The sequence below is a fragment of the Sarcophilus harrisii genome, chromosome 1 (genome assembly GCF_902635505.1).
Source record: "Sarcophilus harrisii chromosome 1, mSarHar1.11, whole genome shotgun sequence".
NCBI lineage: Eukaryota > Metazoa > Chordata > Mammalia > Dasyuromorphia > Dasyuridae > Sarcophilus > Sarcophilus harrisii.
The window spans coordinates 669,670,787-669,696,207 of NC_045426.1; the positions used below are offsets into that span (position 1 = coordinate 669,670,787).

Here is a 25,421-nt window from a genome sequence, read left to right on the forward strand (position 1 = left end):
ATTCAATAACTCAAACAAAGGGCTGCACCAGTGGGGTAAAGGTGTTTACCGACCAGTCAGACTTTGGTCCCTAGGACATGCTTGGAGAATCCCCAGTGACACATGATCTAGACCAGAACTAAACACTTACCCCTTTCTTTTCTTGGGGTGCTGGACCCCCACATAATTTTCTATCATTTTCTAGATGGCAAGTAGTGTTGAAGTAACACACAGCATTCCCTACCAGACAAAAATTCATCCAATTCCATCAAAAATCATGAAATCTCTAATGCATCAACCGGCCCCTCTCTGGAGCCACTCAGGAACCTGAGGAAAGGGCAACTGGTCCTATTTGCTATCCTTCTACTTTTGGGGTCCTGAGTTTCCTGGTGCAGGTCCACCGCCAGCAATGGACCCCATGCCAGCCACTGGTACAAAAGGGGGCAAAAAGGAATGGGGCTTAGCACCATCTGCTCCCTATGGAAGCTATTTGGACTCACCCCAAGAAGTTGGGTTTGTTTGGTGTATGGTTTAGGTTTCTGGTAAAAATCCTCTTATATGATTTCATCCTACAAAAAAACCATTTTTGGCATAGACACAAGAGGGAAACTGGTTCCAAGCAGCTAGTCACCCCTAAACAGGATTAAAACTAGACATTCAGGAATGTAACTGTTGTCTCAGATGCCGGCCTTCCCGTCCTTAGGCATGGGGCTACCTAACTAAAGGGCTGAGTTCTTCTGGGCAGGCTCTGATGGTGTGCCGCCTCCCACAGAGCTGTCTGAGATACAACATTGACTGATGTCCCTTGCCTCTATATATATATATATATATATATATATATATATATATATATATATATATATATATAATGTGTGTGTGCATATGTGATATATGGATATAGATTTATATCTATATCACTCACACACACACACACAAACACACACACACACACATACATATATATATACCAAAAGGCAGGAAGGAGGACTGAAGGGATGAAGAGTTGGAGGAGGAATGAAGAAAGGGGGGTAGGGGTGGGGAACAAAACACGACAGTCAAAAGAAATGAAACCACGCAACAGACTACTCAAAGTGTAAGCTCCAGACTTAGTGTTATGGATCAAAGGCATCTCCGGCGGTTCATTTCCCGTTACGTTTTGTGCAAAAAAACACTGAAGTAGTGTTCAGTCTACAATAAAACGATAAAGCCAAACTCCCCTTCCCTCCCTCTAGAGGAAAAAAAGAGAAGAGAGAAAGAAACCCAAACTGGGATGCCTTCTTTCAAACAGTCTGCTTTGGGGGGAGGGCTTCTTCATGCTCCGTCCACCAGGCTTGGTCTTAAGTGCTCCTGAACCAGGGCTGGGGAAGGGCAGAGCCCAAGCCTGCCGGCAGCGAGGGACCAGACTCCCCACTGCTTCCAGCAGAGATGTCCCTCGGCTAGGGGTGCTGCCCGTCTTCCTCTGGGGAAAGCTAGGGAGGTACTGGCATTTGGCACCTCTAGTGGACCCAGGTGAAGCACTCACCTCCTTTGGCACCTGGGATTCAAGCTGATCTGCAAGCCCTAAATGTCTGTCACAGTCCTAAGGCGCTCGGCTCGGTCTTTTTGCCTAAACAGCCTGATTCTGACTTTGGCAATGCCTGTAGACCTATCTCCCCTGGGGAAAAAAAAAAAAGTGCCTGTGCTGCCCCCAATCCCCAAGCACAGGCAGCTCTGGACAGTAGTCCGTGCAAGTGCTTTGTCAAGGAGCCCCCAGTGGCAACAGAGCAGCCCCCGCCGGACTCTTAAATACAGGCTGAGAAGTTTCTGAAGAGGCCTTCTTTCCTTCCAACAGAAAAGGAAACAATCCCTTCCTCTTTCCCTTGAGACTGCTTCAAAGGAGCCTTCCTCCTGCTCGTCTGCCCTCAGAGAGGCCAGACCAAGCTATTTGGCTGCGTGGTCCGACACAGGCCCTTCTGAAGGATTCTGGGCCTGGACAGAGCAGGAGCCGCCTGCAGAGCTGCGTGTAGAAAATCAGATTCCTCTGCCCTGGGCAGCAGCATGCTAAAAAGCCAGAAGCAGAGGTGGGGCTCAGAAACCCCGAGGAAACCCTCCAAACCAAATACAAGACTTTGGTGTTAGATGAGTGTGCCGAATCCCTCAGTACACGGAAACATCTTCATCCCACCAAGAAAGGGGAGGCTTGGGCAAAGGGGGCGCTACCCACTTACAGATGAGGGCGGCTCACTTGGGAGATCCTTTTCCATCAACAGAGCATATATGAGTATCCCATCCCCCACCCCCCAGAAAAAGACACAGTCAGGCACTTCCCAAGGGTTGGCAGCTGTTGCTTGGCCAAGCTCCCACCTTTCGGAGTCCACTGAACAAAAATACAGCCTGTAGCAAACTATATATAGAACATCAATAACTTAAAAAAAGAAGAAAAATCACAGTCTCCATATCTTTTATAATCAAGAAGAAAGGGAAAAAAAACTTTAAAAAACCCAGACTATATTGTATGATGCACTGAAGGAGGCGGGGGATGGCTTGTTGGGGTCTGTTGGTCACTGGATGGGTGGGGGGCTTCTGCTTCCATTCTTAGGAGAAACACCATTCCTCAACCCCAATATCATCACAGTGGACTGTGGAGCCTGGATCAAGCAGGGAGGAGGGAAGCAAGCAGGTCTGGCGATCTTGACATAGGCCCCCTGGAGCTCAGGAAGGGGGGAGTATTGGCTCTCCCCCACCCCCCAATAAGTTCAGCAAGTCCATAAAACTTGGCCAAGAGGTGGGAACTTGTAACCGAAAATAGGGTAGAGTTTTTTTTGCTTAAGTTTTTGTTTTGTTGTTGTTTTTTTTTTTTAAAAAAAGCGAGCGACAAAAAATTGAGCCCACGAGAAGGCCGCCTTTGCTGTTGGCAAAAGGTGAAGAGGTGCACAAGGTGTGGAGAAGAGTGAAGTGTATCCCCTGATAACTGTGAAATAAAAGCCATTTGTTAAAAATATGAAAAAAAAATCAACTATTCCTGTGGACAGAGACATGAGATCCAAGGTAACACTGAGCAAAATTCGCCACTCCACAGATCAGACAATTGGCAATCATTACATCATTAAAAAGTAAAGATATTTTTCCTGTAATTTTTTCAAAAAAAATTTTTTTGGTCTTTTCTTCACGTTGAGGCCTCGTAGGGGAGAAAGCAGGGTCAGACCAAGTTATATTCTTTCAGGTTGAGCTGTAGGATGGTGTCTTTGACAGCAGCAAAGACAAAGCGGATGTTCTCCGTGTCTGTGGCACATGTAAAGTGAGAGTAGATGATTTTGTCGCTGTCAGGGTTTAGATCCACAAACATCTTGAGGATAAACTCCCTGGCTGCCTGGGCGTCCCTCTGTGGTCCTGAGACAAGGATAAAGAAGACAGAGTAAGAGAGTCACTTACATCCACAACCCAAAAATCTTCAGGGAATGTATTCAAATGTGCCTCTGACTGAGAGAGTGTAGATCCTTCATAACTCATTCTGGGCTGCCAATATATCAATAACTTAATTCGGATCCTAGTTATTCAGATGGGTATGCTGAGGCCTGTTCTAGGCACAGAACAGGTAGGGGCTCATCCTACTCATGCCACTAGATTAAGTCATGTAACCATGCTGGAGTTCAATTTCCCATCTGTAAAACCAGAGGGTGAGATTTGCTATCTCTATGGCTGCTTTTTCTAACATTCGAAATTCTTTGTTCTAGGACAGGGTTTCTTCACCATTTTTGGGGGGAGGTGTTTTGGACACCTTTGGCAGCCAGGTGGTCTTTTTTATAACAAAGTTTTCAAGTTATTGAAGGAAATGCTAAATTTTAGCATAGAGGTTAATAAAAATAAAGATGCGATTTCCCCTCCCCCCCCAATTTAAATTCACAGATCCCCTGAACTTTATCCACAATTCCCTTACATGAATCCCAGATTAAGAATTTTGGTTCTGAAGCATCTTCAAGCACCAACATTCTATGTTCTAAGATCTCTTTGAACCTATCTTGGTCTATGATTCTATGAAATTCTAGAGAAGCTGCCATTTTTCAATTCTTCAATCAAATTAATTGTTCAGTACTGATTCTTAAATACCCCCACCCACCCACCCACCTCAGTCCATAAAAGGGGAATCCTGCAGTTTCTTCCAAGCACCAATATTTTGTCACTTCACTTCTCTCCCAAGAAAGCACCTCATTTTGACACACTATTGTGAGGTCTATTGTCCAACTCCTATTCTTTGGTCACCTCTCTGGAACTCACTTCTCTGATTCATCTCCTCCCTTCTTCGGGCCCCTTCAATAATAACACTGAAAACAAAAAGTCTTAAAAAGTATGGGAAACAAATTAGAAGTCTGAATGCAGGGAAACATGACTCCATGAATAAATTTCAGTGAGACGCAGTCAAATGAGACCCATGGCTAGATTATGGAATTAGAAAAATATCTTACTCAAATAAATCAGGAGAGGTTAAAAAAAGTGGGGCAGAGGGAAGGGATGATTAGCACTGTATAATAGGAATATATTCTTTATAAGGAAATCCAAGGACACTGGGCAAAGCCCAATAGACACAAAAGCAAAAGTACTTTTTATTAATAAAGTATTATCAGCTAGAATTAAGAAGCATATGAAGGATTGAAAAAACAAATTATAAGACTGGCACCAAGATATGATTTAGAAATGATGAGGGATGGCACTAGTGAAGAGTAATCTCCCCCAAATAGAATGGGTAATCTAATTATTTATTTGCATTAATAATAATTTCATCCTTAGAAAAGAAAAAGAACCAAGAAGAGAAAAACACATTGTAGAACTGAAAGGAAAAATTAGTTACTGAGTAGAAATGCTAAGAACTTTGAGGGGAAATGACCCTTTCATCTCAAAATTCATGCTAGAGGAGGAAAGCAGGGCAGTGTTAGAAGATTCCAAGATTTGGGGAAATAAAAGATCAATAGGTTCAGAGAGACAATAAAGATCTCAAGGACTCAAATTTTACAAGGAAATTCTGGTTGGAAGGGATGAGAAGCTCTCAAGAATCAAATTTTGAGAATAAATAGAAACAATTCCAGTGAGGAAGAAAAGAGTTGTCTAAAGACAATGAAACAGACCTTGAACAAGGAAATTTTTTTTTTTAAGATTTTTTAAAAATATGTACACAAGTTGGAAGCACAGGCAGGTAACAAGGATGAACATCAAAAGTGTGATGATCCCAACAAAGCAGCAAGAGAAGTAAAAGTTGAGACTGAGCAGAGGCTTGTAGGAAGATCAATAACAAAACTTCTCACCTATTCTGACAGAGAAGGAATGGACTCAAGCTGTAAAAGGTAAAAGACATTTTTAGACTTAATCAATGCAAGAATTTGTTTTATTTGACTATATATATTTGCTAAAGAGGTTTTATTGTATGTTTTTTTTTTCCTTTTTCCAAGGTGGGAGAAGAGGGTAGAAGAGGAAGAAATGGAGTTTTATTAGGTGGGGGTGGAAAGGGAATATTTTTAGTTATTTTGGAGAAAAGCAGAGCAGAGAAAGAACAGCTCAATATGGATAGGGCAGTGACAATTCATGAGAGAGAAAACGCTAGGTTGCATAACTCTTACTGTTTGTTTTATCTTCCAAGGAGAGTTCTTTGCATGGAAAAGGACAAAACAAACTGGTAATAGAGATTTGGCACCCAAGATAAAGAGATGACTATTAAAAGAATATCTAACTATTTTCAATTCACCCACAAGCATTTTATAGAGCAGGGCCTTGGCAAGGCACTGGGATACAAAGACCAAAAAAACAAAAAACAAAACACCCAAACACAAAAAACAACCAGTTCCTGTCCTCAAGAAGTTTATACTACTGGGGGAAGGGAGGCTCACCCAACCAGGAGGGGACAGGGACAAGATGTACTCACCTAATCAATTAAAAATAAACTCCCAAAAAAACCAAAGGAGAGCACCAATAAATGAAGAAATCAGATTAGACTTCATTTGTAAGAGAGCTGCACTTACCCTGGAAAGAAGCAAGAGGAATCTAATGGGTGAAAGGAAGAACTGGGGATGGTTAACTTGGAGAGGAAAAGTCTTAGAGAAGACAAGATCAAATATATTCATGCATGAGAAAGGTTGTCTGGACTTGCTCTTCTTGGTCCCACCAGAAAAGGATGGAGCAGGAGGGAAGAGCAAAAGATAAAAGCTAAAAATTTATACTTGAAGTCAAGATCTAGCCTCCCAATAATCTGAGTGAACCCCAAGAGGAAGAGACTCTCTTAGGAAGGAATCTCTCATCAAAGGTCTTCAGTAAAGTCTGGCTGATCCGGGTTGAGTACATGGTAGGGGACTGTTGTTCAGGCATCAATTAGATTAGAACCCCTGCAACTCTGGTTTTCTGTGATTCTTTGAAATCTCACAGAGAGGAAAAGTACCATGTGTACCTAAGCAAGGAGGATCTAACTCCACGGAACAGAACACAGAAGGCCTCACTTCCTCAGCTAGAAGCTGAAGCCAGCACTATTCTGCTACAAGTCTAGGCACATTATCAGACAGAAAACAAAGCTCCTGCCATCCTGCCACCAGGGGGCAAAAGACGCCAAGGAAGCAAGAAACTCAATGTCAGGTCAGGTCCCCCAGAAGCAACACTGGCCTGGGATTTTGACCCAGGAGCAGAAATGGAGGAGGTGGGTCAAGAAAAAAGGACAAAGGGGGATCATGAAAAACACAGGAAAAATGGGCCTTCTGCCCCTCACCACGAGGCTTGTCAGACAATGTCCCAACCTCAGAAAAGAGAGCGCCCACTCTGAAGCCGAGAACTCTAGAAAGGTTTTGTCTGCGTATGCTCAGCACCAAGAGAAAGCAGGTACCTAATGAACATTTGTTCAACCTGAGAGATGACTGGCATCAGACAGAAAGGTTACAGACCTTTTCTTGGCTAAATAAATAGCAGCATCGACCCTGTGTGTGGTTTTAACAGCCAAAATGGGCCCTGAAGAAAAGCAGACAGCCTGCCCCTCCCACACAGCTTTGTAGAAGCTCCCAGTCCTGGATTGGGGAGGAGGGAGGGGTTGTGGGAAGGGGGGGGGGGGGGTGCAATTTGGGTGGATAGTTTTTTCTTTCACTTTCAGAAGGCAGGGAGAGGTGAACAACGTATACGGAAATGAAGGTGAGATAAAACCAAGTGGCAGCAATGCAAAATCTATCTTAACAGGTCAATAAAAGAGTAAGCACCATCTCTGATGAACCTGATGTCACTGAGATCATTAAGGAAGATGATCCTACTCAGAGAACAAGGCTGAGAAATGTCCAGCCACTCTCTTTCCCCTGTAAAAGCCAGAGTCAGCATTCCCTAACTCAGAGGGGAGTTAACTGATTAAGCAATTTATGATTTTTTTACAGTGTTTCCAAAGGGAAACACTAGGTATTGTTGTTATTTTAATTATCTAACCGCATGCTACATTAGGCCTATAAACCCTTCATGCTGCTTTTACACCACATCAAGGCAGTTTGCCTGGAAAAGAAGGGAACCAAGACATCTGTCTAGAACCAAATCAATTCTTCTCAGCAGAACTGGATTTCACATTAGTGAGCAGATGCACACAGGATGAGGCAGCAATGATCCAAAGCCAGCTCCTGACACTGTAATTAGTGTTCCATTTTTGCTTCTTTTCTTTCCCATTTCCAAATGTTCATGGGCTAGTTCCCTATTCTGTTACCAGATTTTTTGATAAGAGAAAGGTTAAGAACATGCAGGCCTCTGCTTACTAATTCTTAATGTTTTGTTTTTTTTTAAAGGGTCGCTGGATGGAGAAATTCAAAAGCAATGGCCTTGGAATTCTCTTTGTGTTTTAGTATCAGCATAACCATGTTTCAAACGAGAGGACTTGAAGGCGATCTCTAACCTCAGACGCTCTCTTCTTTTCTTACATACTCCTGGAGGCTATACACTGATGACACCCTCTTATCTACAATCAATCAAAGCTCCTTTCTCCCTCATGAAGCAGGCAGACTACTGAGTGATAGGAATTCACTCCCACACCAAGACTGGCACTCCCTGACTGGCATAATGCCCAATGGCCTTGTAGCTGGCTACAGTAGCCAGCAGAGGGAGCCCTCCCTGACAACATGATCCCTCCTGCCCACAGGCCTCACCCCTCCTGTTTGCCTGCAAATCGGCAGAAATGACATGACCCAGGGCAACTCATCCAGTCCTACTAGCCAGCCTGCCATCCTTTACCTAATGTACATTTCTGCCTCAAGTTGCCTGAGGTCAGATCAATGTCTCTATTGCACCCTTCCATTTAACAATCACCTGATGCCAGATGGTATCACTGTTTCCCAAGAGGCTTCAAAAGGAAGCTCAACTGCAGCAGTGCTTGCTCTGGAAAGCACTTTTAACTCTGAGTCAAAAGGAAGGTCAGTTTTAGTGAGAAGATTTCTCTGATTTCATGGCAAATCTAATGAACCTTTGCTCCTCCTTTAAGATTTCTTCCCAACTAGAATCTTACCATCAAACTCTGGGAAATAATCCACCAGGTGAGAATACAAGATCTTATCTTCCAGCAGATCCTTCTTGTTGAGGAAGAGGATTACTGAGGAATTCTGGAACCAGGGATAAGTGATGATGGTCCGAAAAAGGGCTTTACTCTCCTCCATTCGATTCTAACCAGGAAGGAGAAATGAGAACAACACACTTTGTTAAAGGAGCATTTTTCTTTCAGCTTTTGTTTTCATAGAACTTAGCATAGTCAATCTGGAACTATGCCCAAAAAGTTATCAAACTGTGCATACCCTTTGATCCAGCAGTGCTACTACCGGGCTTTTACCCCAAAGAAATACTAAAGAAGGGAAAGGGACCTGTATGTGCCAAAATATTTGTGGCAGCCCTGTTTGTAGTGGCTAGAAACTGGAAAATGAATGGATGCCCAACAATTGGAGAATGGTTGGGTAAATTGTGGTATATGAATGTTATGGAATATTATTGTTCTGTAAGAAATGACCAGCAGGATGAATACAGAGAAGCTTGGAGAGACTTACATAAACTGATGTTAAGTGAAATGAGCAAAAGCAGGAGATCATTATATACTTCAATGATACTGTATGAAGATGTATTCTGGTGGAAGTGGATTTCTTTGACAAAAAGAAGATCTAACTCAGTTTCAACTGATCAATGATGGACAGAAGCAGCTACACCCAAAGAACTGAGAAATGAATGTAAACTATTTGCATTTTTGTTTTTCTTCCAGGTTATTTTTTACCTTCTGAATCCAATTCTCCCTGTGCAACAAGAGAACTGCTCGGTTCTGCACACAAATATTGTATCTATACTGTGACATATTTAACATGTATAGGACTGCTTGCCATCTGGAGGAGGGGGTGGAGGGAGGGAGGGGAAAAATTGGAACAGAAGTGAGTGCAAGGGATAATGTTGTATAAAATTACCCTGGCATGGGTTCTATCAATAAAAAGTTATTTAAAAAAAAAGAACTTAGCATAGTGCCTGCCACACAGTAGGTACTTAATAAATTGCCTGTTGATTGACTTTGAATACATCTTAATAAAGAGGTAAAGGTCAATCACTTGATACATATATCAACTCAATTACAAAGGTCTCTCTGTTCTTTGAGAATTCCTAACGAAAAGCCCACAGAACAGTAAGCATCCAATCGGACAGCTGACTTTCCCATCAGCATGTTCTTTCCAGTCCATCTCCCCAACTATTCCCACAACTCACAAAAAAAAAAACAGAGTTCTAAAACGTGCCCATAGAAATTAAAATGTAATGCCTGGTTTTCCTAACTTAAGAACAGAATTGCCATTGCCGCTAGTTACTAAGAAAAAGCCATCTCAGAACCAGGAACCAGTTAAAGGGAAGATAGGTGAAAAAGGGTGAGGGTCAGTCAGGGCAAGTTAAGCAGTCTCAAGGAAATTTATCAATCTGACAGCTCCTTCCCCCACCAAAGGGAAGAAAAACTACAAATCTGTCCACACAAACACAGGAACATTGCTCTTAGAAAGATTTCATAACACTCTACATATCCTGTATTCTCACATGGACAAATTATTTACTTCTACAGCAACTTTTTCTAGGTGTCTGAACCCAAATGTAAAAATTAAATTAACAAATTAAGACCACCATAGTACCACCTCCAAGATCTGTAAAGACTTCAGAGATTTAGAATACCTTTTCTATCAGCAACGACTTGAAACCTATGAATCCTCTCTCAGAATAATGTTTTTAAATAACAATTTACAGGATTACAATAGGAAAATAATTATATTAAAACCTAGTTATCAAAATAATTTAAAAAATTTTTTTGACACACCCTATATTAAGAACCCCTGGATTGGTGAAAAATGCAAATTTGTTTTCAGAAGACCTGAGTTTTTACTAGCTATGTGTTCTGGGTTAAGTAATTCTATCTCAAGTTCTTTATGTGTCTACAAATCTGGAAAACTCTACTTTCACTATTTGTTCCCCACCCACAAGATTGATGTAAGGAAAACAGTTTGTAATGTATAAAGGCAGAGGGTGGACATAACATCATTTAAGGACTCTTTCAATCCATTATCCTTTGTAAATATAAATTATGAGGGATCAGAGTTCTCTATCTTGCCCTCTCCTCACCCCTAATTCCAAAGATTCACTTACCTCATTGTCAGACTCCACTAGAACTTGGTCATATTCACTAAGAGCAACTAAAAACATGATGGACGTCACATTTTCAAAGCAGTGTATCCACTTCCTTCGCTCTGATCTCTGTCCACCAACATCCACCATTCTGAGAAGGGAAAACACAGAGCAGAGAGTGGTCAGTAAGTTTAGTGAAGGTTTGCCCCTGGGTTTTTCCATTCTGAATCCATGAATAATGGTGTATCCCCTTACCAACAATTCAAATCAATAATAGGCATGCTATCTTCCAAAGAAGGAAGTAAATGTTCCTTGAATATTACTTCTGCAAGTGAGAAAAGCTATTCAAGTACAGGCTAAACAGCCGCTTTTCCAGGGCCTGAAGAAGGATTCATGCTTCAGATACAGATGCAATTAAATAACTTTGAATTCTAAAGTTCTGATTTAGGAAATATTCTAAGAATAAGTACCTAGTCGATAAAATCAACCACCCAAGCCAATCCATTTAAAAAGCTGAATGGGCTCCTCCCAAAAGGATAGAGCCCAAGACTGTCCTGCTATAAATGAAGGGAACTAGTTGAATAACACTGTCCCTCTCCACAACCCATGAAGATTCTTGTCATGGTGCCAGGAACTGGAGTACGGCAGGAATAGCACATACCTTTCTGGAATCCCAGAGGGGCCTACCATGTCTTACTCACAGTCTGAAACATCATTAATAAAGGAAGAACCAAGTTCAGGTCACAGCCTCTATCACAGCTTAAAAATTCCCCCTATCTAGTTAGCCTGTGTCAGAGTGATGTATTGGAGCCCTGTGCCCACAGAGAAAGCGTTTTGCAAAGTAGATTCGACAAATTTCATTAAGCTTCCCTACATTAAAGCTCCCTACTGGGCCCTGTGTTCCAAAGCTATGAGGAGAAATATCCGGAGAGCTGTACGGTGATGGATGACGACTGGGCCAGCCCTTGAGCCCTCCAGAGAGACCCGCAGCCAAGCTGAGATAAACAACCAGGGAGAGGGATCCTTCACAGAGCAGTCATGCAAAGGGCTTCTTGGAGGGAGGGAGCAAAGAGAAGCCATTTCAAAGGAGCTGTGGACCATTAGGTTAAAGATCTCCACAAAAGCTCTTTTGGCCCCATCCTCTACAACTGATGGCACTGCAGATCAGATTACAAGTGCCCCAGGCTGGCAAGTAAGCCGAGTGAGAGCTCACCAGTCAATGTGTCTGTGGGCCACAGGTCACACTCTGCTGGGGGAAGCAGGGCAGTCTGCTGGGCTCGGAAGCCAGCGTCCAAGCTCAGTGTTTCTCTTTCAGGTTTAGCTGATCTAGCTTAGGCTGGGATGCTCACAACTCTGCCATTCTAAGTCAAGGGTTCCTTCACCATGCTCTAGAAGCACCTTGTACAAAGTTCAATCCAAGCAGTGTCAACCCACCCAGCAGGTAGGATCTAGGTACCTGAAGATGATATTCTCCAAGTCGAAAGGGTATTCTATGATACCGGTTGTGGGGACTCGAACCCGCAGAACATCCTGTTGGGTGGGTAAGTACCCAGTGGTGGCAATACGGTCAACATCAGTTAGGTAGCTAAAAACACACACACACACACACACAAACAAACAAACAAACAAAGCATAAGGAGGATCCTTTAGGAAGAAGAAATAGGGAAGGGGGAGAACAGGGAGTTATCCTTCTATGACTTATGATGCCCCTTCAAGCCCAAGTTGTGGCTTCAGAAATGGGAGCATGTTTTGTCAATAGCACTATGGATACGATCTCCAAACTCCCACGTTCAAAATCTCAGTTATCACCTTAAATATTTTTCCCTATATCTCATTTCTCACATTCAATCACTAGAATTCACCCTTCTACCTTGTACTATTTTCCTCTTGATCCCTTTTTTTATAATCCCACAGTTATTGCCCTCATAAAAATCCTTATCTCCCAACCTAGACTAGTGCCCACACTTGATCCTCCTTGCCCCCATGTACTCTATAAACCACATCTAACCAGGACATTTTGTTGTCCTTATTACACAATTTCATGCTTTCCACTACTCACACCAATTCCACATTCTCAGGATCTTGCAGCCTCCTTGTCCATCGCTCCCTGATAAAAGTCTTTTAGGTCCTGGCTCAGATGCTGCCTCCTCAACAAAGCCTAACCTTATCTTCCCTTCTTTCTTGCAAGCTCAAAGAGTGTTCTGTTTCCCTTCTCTGCTAGACTATAAGCTCTATGCTTCCTAAATATGTTTAAATGAGGAAAAGGAGAATATACACACTAATACCTTTTCCTTTCTTATAAGAGACTTTTCTGAGGGCTTGGCTACACCAAGAGTTTATTTAGGAACTGGCAGGAGGAAAGAAGCAGTGGCTATGTGAAATAGGGAGGCAGTGGGATCATATGGGGTGAGAAAAACTCAGAGGAAGGAAAAAGGCAACCTTATTCACTCCCAGGGCTCAGGTTTTTCAAGCACATGAAGCACAGGAGATTGTCTTTTCTATCACTGCCTTAGAAACATGGCTTCAAATAAGTCAGTCATCTTTCCTCATATCAGGAAAAACCCTAAGCGCCTATGATAATACAGAAACATGCAATGATTTGAAGGTTGGTCAAAGGACCAAACAGTTTTGGGTTTTTTGCTGTCCAATTCTTTGATGTTCTCACTTAGCCACCAGCGGACAAGAGCCACTTGGAATTACTTCCAAAGGACTTAATGCCACGTGTTTATCCCATAGTCAAAGCTGCCTACTGTCTCCTAAATGAAGGCAGCTTGCACACTCAGCAGGCCACTGGGAGAAAGGACTGAGGGACTGAGAAGTGAGGACCGAATCTCGAAATACTGAGCTGACCAGTCTCAGGAAGAAGCCAATCTGTTTAAATTTGAGAATACATAAGCATTGACAGATACTGCCATATTAATAACCACTAACTTACATTGGCAGCCCTAGTTTGGAGTATTTTATTTTGGAAAGTGACAGACTAACAACAAAAGCTTCAAACTCCAATCTTCCTACCACTTTGGGATTCTTACAGAAATAGACCTGTTCTGGCCATTCCACAAACAAGGCAGAGCCAAGACCTGATTAGGAGCTGTCCTAATGTGGCAAAAGCCTGTTCTAACAGAATTAAAGCAGGACAATTACTTGAATTTTCAGAAAAATCCAGCCAAGTACAAAGAATCTATCTGCAACTCAGACAGTAGAAAAACAGGAACTGTGACAAATGAAACTAAGTGTCAGACAGACAGATCCCATACTTACTATTTGGCTGAGTCGGAGAGCTGGTATTCTCGCCTCCTGTCATAACACTCCTGGATTCCAGGGTCATTCCACAAAGTCTTAATTGCACTTACATATTGATGCTCGAATGTTGTGACCTTTTCAACATCCACCTCTCGAATCAGCAGTGCATTGGCCTAAAGCAATAGGAAAAAAGAGAGGATTAACTGGTTCTAGATCAGCCAATTTGTGTCCTTTTCTCATCCAGGTATTAAACCTCACAGTTAGTTCATCAGACAAAAGCTGTGAACATGACTAGCATTAGCAACATAAAAAAGCAATTTAAAAACTGAGGATTTCCAAAATCACTCAGTTTTTATTTCAATATTCATCAACTAGAAGAGAAAGTTCATTACTATATCAATGACATTGATAACATTTTTCCCAAGAGCATTCCACAACATCTCTAGTGAGATGAATAAATTCAAGAGTTAGCACAGAAGCAGGGAAGGGCATTTTTACCCAAATTTTTTGGTGGATTTTTTTTTTTTTTTTTTTGCTGTACATAAGGAGTTTTTATTCTCATATACATGCACATTTTACAAAAAAAACTCAAAGGGAATATTGAATAAAATTTCTGTCCTAATCCAACAGGGCAAGACCAGATGATATTTTTCCTAGGGAGAATATTCTATTTCCTTCCTTAGACCTGTTCACTCCTAATCTGATCAGTGTGATTTCTCAAAAAAAAAAAAAAAAAAAATTATCTAAATCACTATTGATCAGAGAAATGCAAATTAAGACAATTTTAAGGTACCACTACACATCTTTCAGGTTGGCTAAGATAACAGGAAAAGATAATGATCAGTGTTGAGGGAATGTGAGAAAACTAGGGCAATATACCTTATTGGTGTAGTTGTGAACTAAAATCAACTACTCTAGAGAACAGATTTTTTCAAAGGGCTATCAAATTGTACATACCCTTTGATCCAATAGTATCTCTACTGAGTCTGTATCCCAAAGAGATATGTGTGTGTGTGTGTGTGTGTGAGAGAGAGAGAGAGAGAGAGAGAGAAGGATCCACATGTGTAAAAATGTTTTTATCAGCTCTTTTTGTAGTGACAAGGAACTGGAAACTGAGTGGGATGTCCATCAGTTGGAGAATGGCTGAATAAGTTATGGTATATGAATGTAAGAAATGACCAGCAGGATGATTTTAGAGAGGCCTGGAGAGACTTAAATGAACTGATGCTAAGTGAAGTGAGTAGAACCCAGAGAACACTGTATACAACAACTACAAGGTTATGTGATGATCAGCTGTGATAAATTTGGCTCTTTTCAACAGTTTATGATTCAGGACAATTCCAACAGACTTGTGATGGAGAGAGTCATCTGCATCCAAAGAGAGGGACTGTGGGAACTAAGTATGGATCACAACATAGTATTTTCACCTTTTTTGTTGTTTGCTTGCTGTTCCTTTCTCAATTTTTCCCTTTTTGATCTGATTTTTCTTATACAGCATGATAATTGTGTAAATATGTATAGAAGAATTGCATAAGTTTAACATATATTGGATTACTTGCCAACTAGGGCAGGGAGGAGGGGGAAGAGAGGGAGAAAACATTTGGAATACACGGTTTTGCAAGAGGGAATATTGAAAACTATCTTTACATGTATTTTGAAAACAAAAAGGTACTATTAAAAAAAAAAATCTCTGAGTTGAAAGGGACTGAGAAGTCATCTAGTCCAATTTTTACCAGAGAATGGGTTGGCAGGAGCTATAGAAGGTCATCATCAAGACCAAGTTCCACCCTAATTAAGGGGTTAAGTAGTTAACTGGAAATTTTTTTTACATCCAAGAGTTCTGATTAAAGTTCTCATTTCTAAAATATATAGAGAAGTGACTCAAATTTGTAAGATTATAAGTCATTCTCCAATTGATAAGTGGTCAAAAGAACAGATAATTTTCAGATGAAGAAATTAAAAGCATTTCTAATCACATGAAAAAATGCTCTAGGATCACTATTTTATTATTATTATTATAGCTTTTTATTTACAAGATATATGCATGGGTAATTTTTCAGTATTGACAATTGCAAAACCTTTTGTTCCAATTCTTCCCCTCCTCCAGATGGCAGATTGACCAATGCATGTTAAATATGTTAAAGTATAAATTAAATACAATATATGTATACATGTCCATGCAATTATTTTGCTGTACAAAAAGAATCAGACTTTGAAATGGTGCACAATTAACCTGTGAAGGAAATAAAAAATCCAGGTAGACAAAAAAAGAAGGATTGGGAATTCTATGTAGTGGTTCATAGTCATCTTCCAGAGTTCTTTCACTGGGTGTAGCTGGTTCAATTCATTACTGCTCAACTGGAACTGATTTGGTTCACCTCATTGTTGAAGATGGCCATGTCCATCAGAATTGATCATCATATAGTATTGTTGTTGAAGTATATAATGATCTCCTGGTCGTGCTCATTTCACTCAGCATCAGTTCATGTAAATCTCTCCAGGACTCTCTGTAATCATCCTGCTGGTCATTTCTTACAGAATAATAATATTCCATAATATTCATATACCACAATTATTCAGCCATTCTCCAACTGATGGGCATCCACTCAGTTTCCAGTATGGGCCACTACAAAGAGGGCTGCCACAAACATCTTCTTTGGTCATAAATTCTCTAGGATCACTATTGATCAGAGAAATGTGAATTAAGAAGACTGAGGTGCCACTACATATCTCTCAGATTGGCTAAGATGACAGGAAAAGATAATGACGAATGTTGGAAGGAATGTGGGAAAACTGGGACATTAATACATTATTGGTGGAGTTGTGAACTGATCCAACCATTCTGGAGAGTAATTTGGAACTATGACCATAGGATTATCAAACTGTGCTTACCCTTTGATCCAGCAGTGTCTCTACTGGGCCTGTATCCCAAAGATAAAAAAAGAGGGAAAGGGACCCACATGTGCAAAAATGTTTGTAGCAACCTTTTGTGTAATGGCAAGGAACTAGAAACTGAATGGATGCCCATCAGTTGGGGAATGGCTGAATTATGGTATATAAATATAATGGAATATTATTGTTCTGTAAAACTAGTAGCAGGATGTTTTCAGAAAGGCCTGGAGTGACTTACAAGAACTGATGCTAAGTGAAATGAGCAGAACCAGGAGATCATTGTACATGGCAACAAGAAGACTATACATTGATTAATTTTGATGGACATGGCTCTTTTAAACAGTGAGGTGATTCAGGTCAATTCCAATAGACTTGTGAAGGAGAGAGCCATCTACCCCCAGCAAGAGAACTGTGAGACTGAGTGTGAAACATAACATAGTTGATTTTCACCTTTTTTTGTTGTTGTTATTTGTTTGCATTGTTTTCTTTCTCATTTTTCCCCCTTTCTGATTTGATTTTTCTTGTAGATAATTGTGGAAATATGTGGAAGAATTGCACATGTTTTAATATATATTGAATTACTTGCCATGATGGGGGAGAGAGGGGAAGAGGAGGGAAGACAGGGAGAAAACAATATGGAACAAAAGGTTTTGCAAGGGTGAATGTTGAAAACTACCTCTGCATAAATAAAAATGAAAATAAGCTTTGAAAATTAAAAAAAAAAATTTTTAAAGGGTGATACCATAAGCAAATTAAGGGAACATGGAAACAATTCTCATTCGATCTATGGATAAAGAAAGATTTTATGACCAAATAACAGGCTGACAGGAGGTAGAGCAACTAATTTTGATTACATGAAATTAAAAAGCTTTTGCACAAAGAAAACCAATGAAGTCAAAAATAGAAGGAAATCGGGAAACTGGGGCAGGGGAAGGATTTTTACAAATTTTTCTGATAAAGCTCTCCTTTCTCAATTTTATAGGGAACTGAGTATAATTTATAAAAATAAGAACAGGCAATTTTCAATAAAAGAATACAATTTATATTAATATGAACATATGCTCTAAATCACTAATAATTAAAGAAATGCAAATTAAAACAAATTAAAACGAAGAAATATTACTTCACACCAATCAGATTAGCTGATAAGACAGAAAAGAAATGTAGAAGGGGATGTGAACAAATTAGGGAAACTTAATACCTTCTGGTAGAGTTGTAAACTGTTAAAGAGTCACTTTGGATAGCAATTTGGAATTATGCATCACTTCACATTTATAATGGGAAAAATATTGCTTGCCTTTTCAATGAGTAGGGGAAAGGGATAGAGGGAAATAGAGAAAATGAATGTTAAAAAAAGAAAAAAAAAAAAAAAAGGCACCATGATAAAAGATGAAATGCCTACTTTGCAGTGCAGCTAGCAGGCTACTAGGCCAGAATACATGACAGAACATAGCATGACTAAGGAGTGCCTTAAATGTGAGGCTAAAGAGCTTGTATTTTATTCTAGAAATAATAGAGAGCCTCTGAAGAATTTGAACTGGGAAATAAGCTGACCAAATCTTGCCTTTGGAAGATTATTTTGGCAGAGATGTAATAGATGGGTTAGGGAGAAGACAAACTAGAGGAGGGACAAACCATTAAAAGGGGCTATTGGAAAAATGATAGAAATGATGATATCCCTAAACTAGGGTAGAAGTCATGTGAAGGCAAAATAAGGAGATGGATTTGAGAGATGAACTGGTTAAACAAAAAGATGACATTTGATTCGATATGTAGACAGAGGAAGAGAGAAAAGTCAAGGATAACTAGATATTCTGAAGATGAGTGTCTACACTAAAAGCGTGAAACCTTCAACAAAAAAGGGGGGAAGGGAGAGACTTAAATAAATTGAAGGAAAGCATGATGACTTCTGGACACTTTGAGGCATTACATGTGGATGACTTTTGAGGACAAGAAAGAAAGAAGCAATTCCCAAAAGAGATAGGAAGGAGGGTCATGGAATTAAAGACATTAAGTAGAAGGCAAGGCCTTAGCAAAAAAAAGGGTCACCCAAGACAGTCAAGAAAAGGAAGAAAAAAATTACTGATATAGTTAAGTACCTAAAAAACAAAAGCATAGGATAGGCAGGATCCTTTAAGTCTACAATGGAAAGAAAAATGGAAAGTAGAGAATACTTTGAATATGACCTTCAAACTCCTTTAAGCCCTAGATATACCATCAGAAATGCAAACACAGATGTAGATGGGGGTCTGGAGAAGTGTGGAACCTAATTCAAATGAATAAGTATCTAATAAATCCCAGAACTGTATCAGGACAAAAATGAAAACAACCTCTTGCTCTCAAGGAGTTCATATTCCATTGAAATTTACAGAAGATGGCTTCTATTAGTAAATAATGAAGTTGAAAGGGAGAGAGTTGAGTAAAGAATATGTTTAAGCAAAATAACGTTTTGGTCATGTATACTTATTGTGTATCTAATTTATATTTTAATATATTTAACATCTACTGGTCATCCTGCCATCTGGGGGAGGGGGTGGGAGGGAAAGAGGGGGAAAATTGGAACAAGAGGTTTGGCAATTGTCAATGCTGTAAAGTTACCCATACATATAACCTGTAAATAAAAGGCTATTAAATAAAAAATAAAAATAAAAAATAATTTGTTGAGATAAGGATGACTCTTTGAGGGGGAGAAAGTGGAATAATATATTGGGAAATAAAGGTAATATACAAACAAAATCTAATGGTAAAATTCTAAAAAGCAAAAATATTTTTTGGGGGGTTGCAAGGCAATTGGGGTTAAGTGACTTGCCTAGGTTCACCCACATTTGAATCCAGGTCCTTCTGACTTCAGAAGCTGGTGCTCTATGCCACCTAACTCCCCCAAAAATAATCTTTTAAAAGATAAAGTCAAGGAAGAATAAAAGGATTACCCTAAAGCAGTTAGGACCTTGGTAAAACTGGAGAACAATTTTTTAGTGGAACCAGTAGGCACAGCATATCAGCTTCAAAAGTAGTTCATCATAGTTCCAAGTATGAGCACCCAAGATATACAGTGTGACATAACCCAGGAGTTCGGCATAAATGAAAAGCAGCAAGAGAATAAGGGTCATGAAATTGGTGGACAGAAGACAGATTAGAGTTAAAGTGATCAACTGTAAGATCAAGAGAAGTAAGACCGGCATAGGAATGGTGTGCTAGGAAAAGAAGATGGGATAGAGAAATAAAAGGATATGATGAATGAAGGTCATGTTTAAGAGGAGTAAATTGGGTTAGAAGGGGATGGGGGAAAGGAGTTATGCCCTGAAAGAGAAATCCCAGAGTTAGAGATCATAAAGATAATATAGTTAGTTACAGATGATGGTGAGATTGAAGGTATGATCATAAGATAAAAGTACAGATTGTGGAAAGTGAGGTATCTGATGAACTGGGAAACCAGAATATTTGAGGAGACATCACTGTGTATGCTGAAGGCTTCAAGAATAAGTGTAGGGATTAGAGTAAAGAGGACCATGAGCCAGGTTCTAAACTTTTTAAGAAAGAAGAATGACTTGGAAGCTAGTAGATATTACAATAAAGATCTGGGAAATGAGATAGAAACTTCTGGAACAACATTCAGAGTAACAGGAGGAAGATCTACAAGAGGCAGTGAGAAACAAAAAATATGCCTACTTAGTATGAAAGAATTCTGAGAGGAAAACTCAACGCTGGAATGGGTAACCCTGTTTTTAGGAAGGAGCCAAGTTTCCTTGAATGCAAGAATAAAAGAGGAAAAAGTCTAGGATGGAGGAAATATGTTAACAATGGGCCAGATGTTTCAGAAGGAATAATGAAAAGGAAGGGCAATATGGTGGGTCAAGAGAGTTCTCAGTTTAATAGAAAGAAAATGAATCACTGAGACTGAAGATAAGGAGAATATTGTTTATAAGCTATAGGACAAGAGAAGTACCAATTCAAAAAGTATTTATTAGGCAGCTAAGTAACAAATACTGAAGATCATAAGACAAAAATGATTCAGGCCCTAAATTCAATGAGTTAATATAATGAACTTTCTCCAAACCATCCCACAACTTCCCATCAGTTGTTTCATACCTCTTTTCCCTCTCCAGCTACACACTACTTTTTGACACCCCCAAAAGAGCTCCACCCCAAGAGAGGCTGAATAATTAATATAGTTCCATCCCTTAGGAGTTCTGAATTCCCAGCTATTAACCTTCAAGCCCTTCCATCCTCCACTAAACCACTCCCTTTTCCCCTTTCCTAAAACCTGGTCTCTCTCCCCATTTTCACTCCTGATCTATCCTAGCCTTCCCATTGTATTCTTTGGAATGCCTGCTCAAAAGGAAATTTGTTTTCATCATAAATCTTAAAATCTTGAAATTAAGTTTTCATCTTAAATCTCTCTCTCTCTTTCTCTCTCTCTCTCTCTCTCTCACTCCTTCCATCTTCTTTTAGTCACTCAGATCTGGCTCCCTCTTGATGATAGTTAAGTTGGCCACCCTTTCCAAGAGCGGTTTTCACTCATATCCCTCTATTGGCAGTCAAAGTGGAGTTTAAATACTCCTCCCTCCACCACCCCCCAATAAGAGAGATTCCAAGCTCTCCTTCCACCATTGATCTCTCTTTCTTTGAAGTTTAACTCAATCCATACCTAATCACCCAATCAAGATTCTGGTAGTTATAATCTACCAATATGCAGAATCCACCCTTCCTCAGTAAATTCAACACCTGGCTCAATCTTTGTCTTCTCAACTCTTGCCCTCCTATTAGGAGACTTCAACATACTAACACTCCTTCAAACACTGAAACCAACAAGTTCCTCAACTTAATCATTTCCCGTGACGCTCTCCCTCCACCCCACTGCAATCAATTCATAAACTTTGAAATCTCCTTATCTGATCACAGACTGGTTGATATTCCATCTTTCTGCCTCAGCTCTGCAAACTCTAACCCTCTTCATTGTCCTCATCATGACTTCTAATCCTTCTACCCCTTCGTTCTCTTCTAGTCCACATCCCTTAGATTCTCCTCCCTTTCCCAACTTGACCCCTTGGAGAACCAATTCAAATCTACAATGTCTTGTTCTTTCAAGTTTCTTGCCTTCTCATCTTACTATCAGTTTTGGATTACTCCTTCCATCTATGGTTTTTGTCTCCACTCATATACTGCTGAAAGAAGATGGAGAAAAAATTTTAAATAATACTGATGACTATTACAAATGTGTTACATAATCACAAGTGGGGCCTCACTGTGGCAAGGAAATGCTTTCACACTTCCTATTCCTATTCACTATTCCATTCACCATAACTTTCCAAACTTCCTTATCCCTTCTTAAACTTCATGGTGTCCCCTCTCCCCACTTTCTAAGCTGAAAACTTTGCCTTCTATTAAAGTAAACAAATTGAGGCCACCTGTCCAGATGTCCCTCTTGTCTCCTCCTCCTCAAATCACCTTACTCAGGTATCTTCTTCCAGTACCTGTTTCTTTATTCTGTTCACACACAAAGATTTGGCTCTTCTCTACATGAATAAATGACTCCATATTATCTTCTCCAGCAAACAGTTGCCTCTCTATCTCCACCTTCTCACTAAGCTTCAACATGTCCCCACCTACTTTCTTCCTTATGGATGTCTACAAATATACCAAAAGGTCTCCATTCTCAAAAAGTCATCCATTCCCATCCTGTGTCTCTCCTCCCTCTTGTAGCTACTCTTTGAGTAGCTTTCGCAATGGCCCATTATCAGTCTTCTTCTTGAATCCTTGGCAGCCCTCACCACCATCAAGCATTCTCTTCTCTCTACATTTTTATGACATTGCTCTTTCCAGATTCTTCTATCTTACCCCTTTCTCTCAGAATCCTTTGCTAAGCCAGCCTGATAATTGTATGTCCCAAGGTTATGTCATAGGCCCTTTTCTTTTCTCCTACTATGTTAAACAGGTTGGTGATATCAGGTCCCTTGGATTCAACATCATCTTTAAGCTAATGATTTTCAAATTCATTTGACTAACCATAAACTCATCCTCAACTTCCAATTTTGTGTCTCCAACTGGCTACTAATATCTCCAACTGGATTTCCTACAAGCACTTAAAACCTGACACTTCCAAAGCTGAATTTATTATCTTTCCCCCAAACCTTCCTTTCTTTCCTAACTTCCCTAACGTCAAAAAAACAACTATTCTTCCAATCATCCTGGCTCATAGCCTAGGTATCATTCTCCATTCTTTATCCTCTTCATCTTCCTCCACATCCCATCACCAGCTCCCACTTATTTTACCTTTACAACATTTCTCATATACGCCTCCTTCTCTCCTCTAACATTACACTACTTGAATGAGGACTCTCACCACCTCACACCTCAACTACAGTAAAAGTCTTCTAGATGGTCTCCCTGACTCAACTTTCTCCTCACTCCAGTCCATCCTTTACTGAGCTGTCAGACTGATCCCCCTACAGTACAGGTCGGCTCATGTCACACTCCCAATCCAGTGATTCCTATTTACTGTAGGATTAAATGTAAAATCCTCTACTTGATTTTTAAAGTTCTTCATAACCGGGTCTCTTTCCTGTCTTCTAACTCCCCTCCACTAGCTCCTCCGTCTAGTGATGCTGGCATCTTTCTTACCTTTGAACACAACAATCTGGGTCTTTTCCCCGGCTCTCCTCCATGCCTAAAATTCTCTTCTTTATTTCAATCCCCTGACTCCCTCCCCTATTCAATGCTCCTGAACTCTGCTGGTTTGCCTCTGAAATTATCTCCACTCTATCCTGTCTATATTGTGTGTACATAGTTGTTTACATGCTGTCTTCAATATGAGACAGAATTCTTGAAGACAGAATTACCTTTTACCTTTATTTATATTCCCAACACTTTTGGACAATGCCTGGTACATACATACCAGGTGCAAAATAAATGGCATATGCGATGAGAAGTGCTTGTAGGAAGATCTAAACAGAGAAAGAAGAAATTTTGTTATTCAAGTTTCCTACAGACTACCTAGAAACAGTCAATAGAACTAGAATTTGCCAAACAGACCATAAGACCCTAGGATCACATGTCAAATGGACCATTGAGTAAGAGCTTGAAGGGCCTTTAAAAGCCATTAAGTTAATTTTTTAAAACTCATTTTACTTAAGAGTAAACTTAGACACAGAACAGTTAAGTTCCCAGGGTCATAAAGCTAGTAACAGAGGTAATATTTGAACTTAAGTTTTTCTAACTCCAGTTTATCTTTCTCATTGCTGTCCATTGAAGAAAAAGGATTCAAAGAAGAAAAAAGTATCTGAAAATGTATTTGGACCTAAATCATAGCTTAAAATACAGAAGTGATAGACTTTTGGTCACCAAGAGTTGGTAAGAATTTACTGGCTTCAGATAGTAGATGAAGAAGCGTGTCTCCCAGTACCTGACAAAGTTGATGGACTAGCATATAGAATAAGATGTTTTCAAGCCCTAACTGATGTGCTGATTTGTTTCATTTAACTATACCTATGTTACAGGTGAAGGGTGATGCCTTACTGTGCAGAGAACTGTGGGTAATAAAAGAAATACATTAGAAAAAAGGGGGGGAAAGTCAATGTAGTATTTTTAAATATAGAGAAGACAACAGAATTCAGAGGGGAACACAAAACAGGACAGTTTTGTTACTACCTTGTCAGATTTAAAATAAACTTTAAAAAACTATATGGAACAAGTCCAATTTCACATACAATCTACTTTTTTGTTTTTATATGCTTTTATTGTTGTTTTTTAAATTAAATTAATAACAAAAACATTTTGATATATTTGAATGGTCTTACAAATCTAATCAAAAGGGTTTTTCAGTAAAGGTTGAGAGAGGGAGAAAATGTCCTAAGTATGTTTTATACACCTAACTATATACCATAAAATTGCTACAATTAAATGATAACAGTTGATATACCTAGGAATTAACAAGAAATATAAATCCAAGAAAGAAGCCAGGAGTTAAACTCATGACCTCAAATGTCTAGACACAGACTTCAAAACTTCACAGACAATTAATTTGGTGGGAAGAAACTCATGAATGGAATATGCTTCTGAATGGTTCTATCTCGTTTAAAAGAAACAGAATCACTTAAAAAGGGGGAGGAGAGAGTGAAAAGATGGAGAAATACTGTATATTAAGAAATGTTATTCTTTAATTGTAGCAATTTTATGGTAATGTAAGAAAACTCAGAGTGAGATAGAAGAATATAGGGAAAAATGCACTTTGTTGAAAATCAAAAGAGAAATAGAAGACATTTTGCCTATAAGCCGCCTAGATAGAAAAAGAAAACAAATGAGAAATTTGAGGAACGAATTACAAGTTTGACACAGAAGATAATATGATTATGGAGGGGTCTTCAATTATCTGTTCAACCACTGGAGCTTTCTTTTCTTTCTAAAGTAGAGCAGGAGCAACTAGGTAATCCAGTAGATAGAGCACTGACCCTGGAAGCAGGAGGACCTGAGTTCAAATTCAGCCTCAGGTACTTGATCCTTTCTAGCTATATGACCCTAGGCAACTGGCTCAACAAAAAACAAACAAACAAAACAACAACAAGAGTAGAGCAGCTAGCTCTTTTTGCAGAGACAAAGAAGGGATACTCATCAAGTAGGAATGAGTGAAGAAGTTGTGGTATATGATTCAATGGATCTCTCTACTGTGAGATATATATATATATATATATATATATATATATATATATATA

At 39.7% G+C, this 25,421-nt stretch overlaps 1 protein-coding gene across 1 annotated transcript in view; it reads right to left on the reverse strand.

The window, feature by feature from the left end:
* Positions 1–1,084: 1,084 nt before the first annotated feature.
* The window catches only part of GNA11 (G protein subunit alpha 11), a 71,180-nt gene continuing 46,843 nt past the window's right edge, over positions 1,085–25,421 (reverse strand). The window contains exons 3-7 of the mRNA XM_031948247.1: positions 13,840–13,994; positions 12,035–12,163; positions 10,600–10,729; positions 8,456–8,609; positions 1,085–3,348 (exon numbers count right to left, since the gene is read on the reverse strand). Coding sequence (XP_031804107.1) covers positions 3,158–3,348; positions 8,456–8,609; positions 10,600–10,729; positions 12,035–12,163; positions 13,840–13,994 — 759 coding nt within the window. The 3' untranslated portion in view covers positions 1,085–3,157. The remainder of the gene's footprint in view (positions 3,349–8,455; positions 8,610–10,599; positions 10,730–12,034; positions 12,164–13,839; positions 13,995–25,421) is intronic.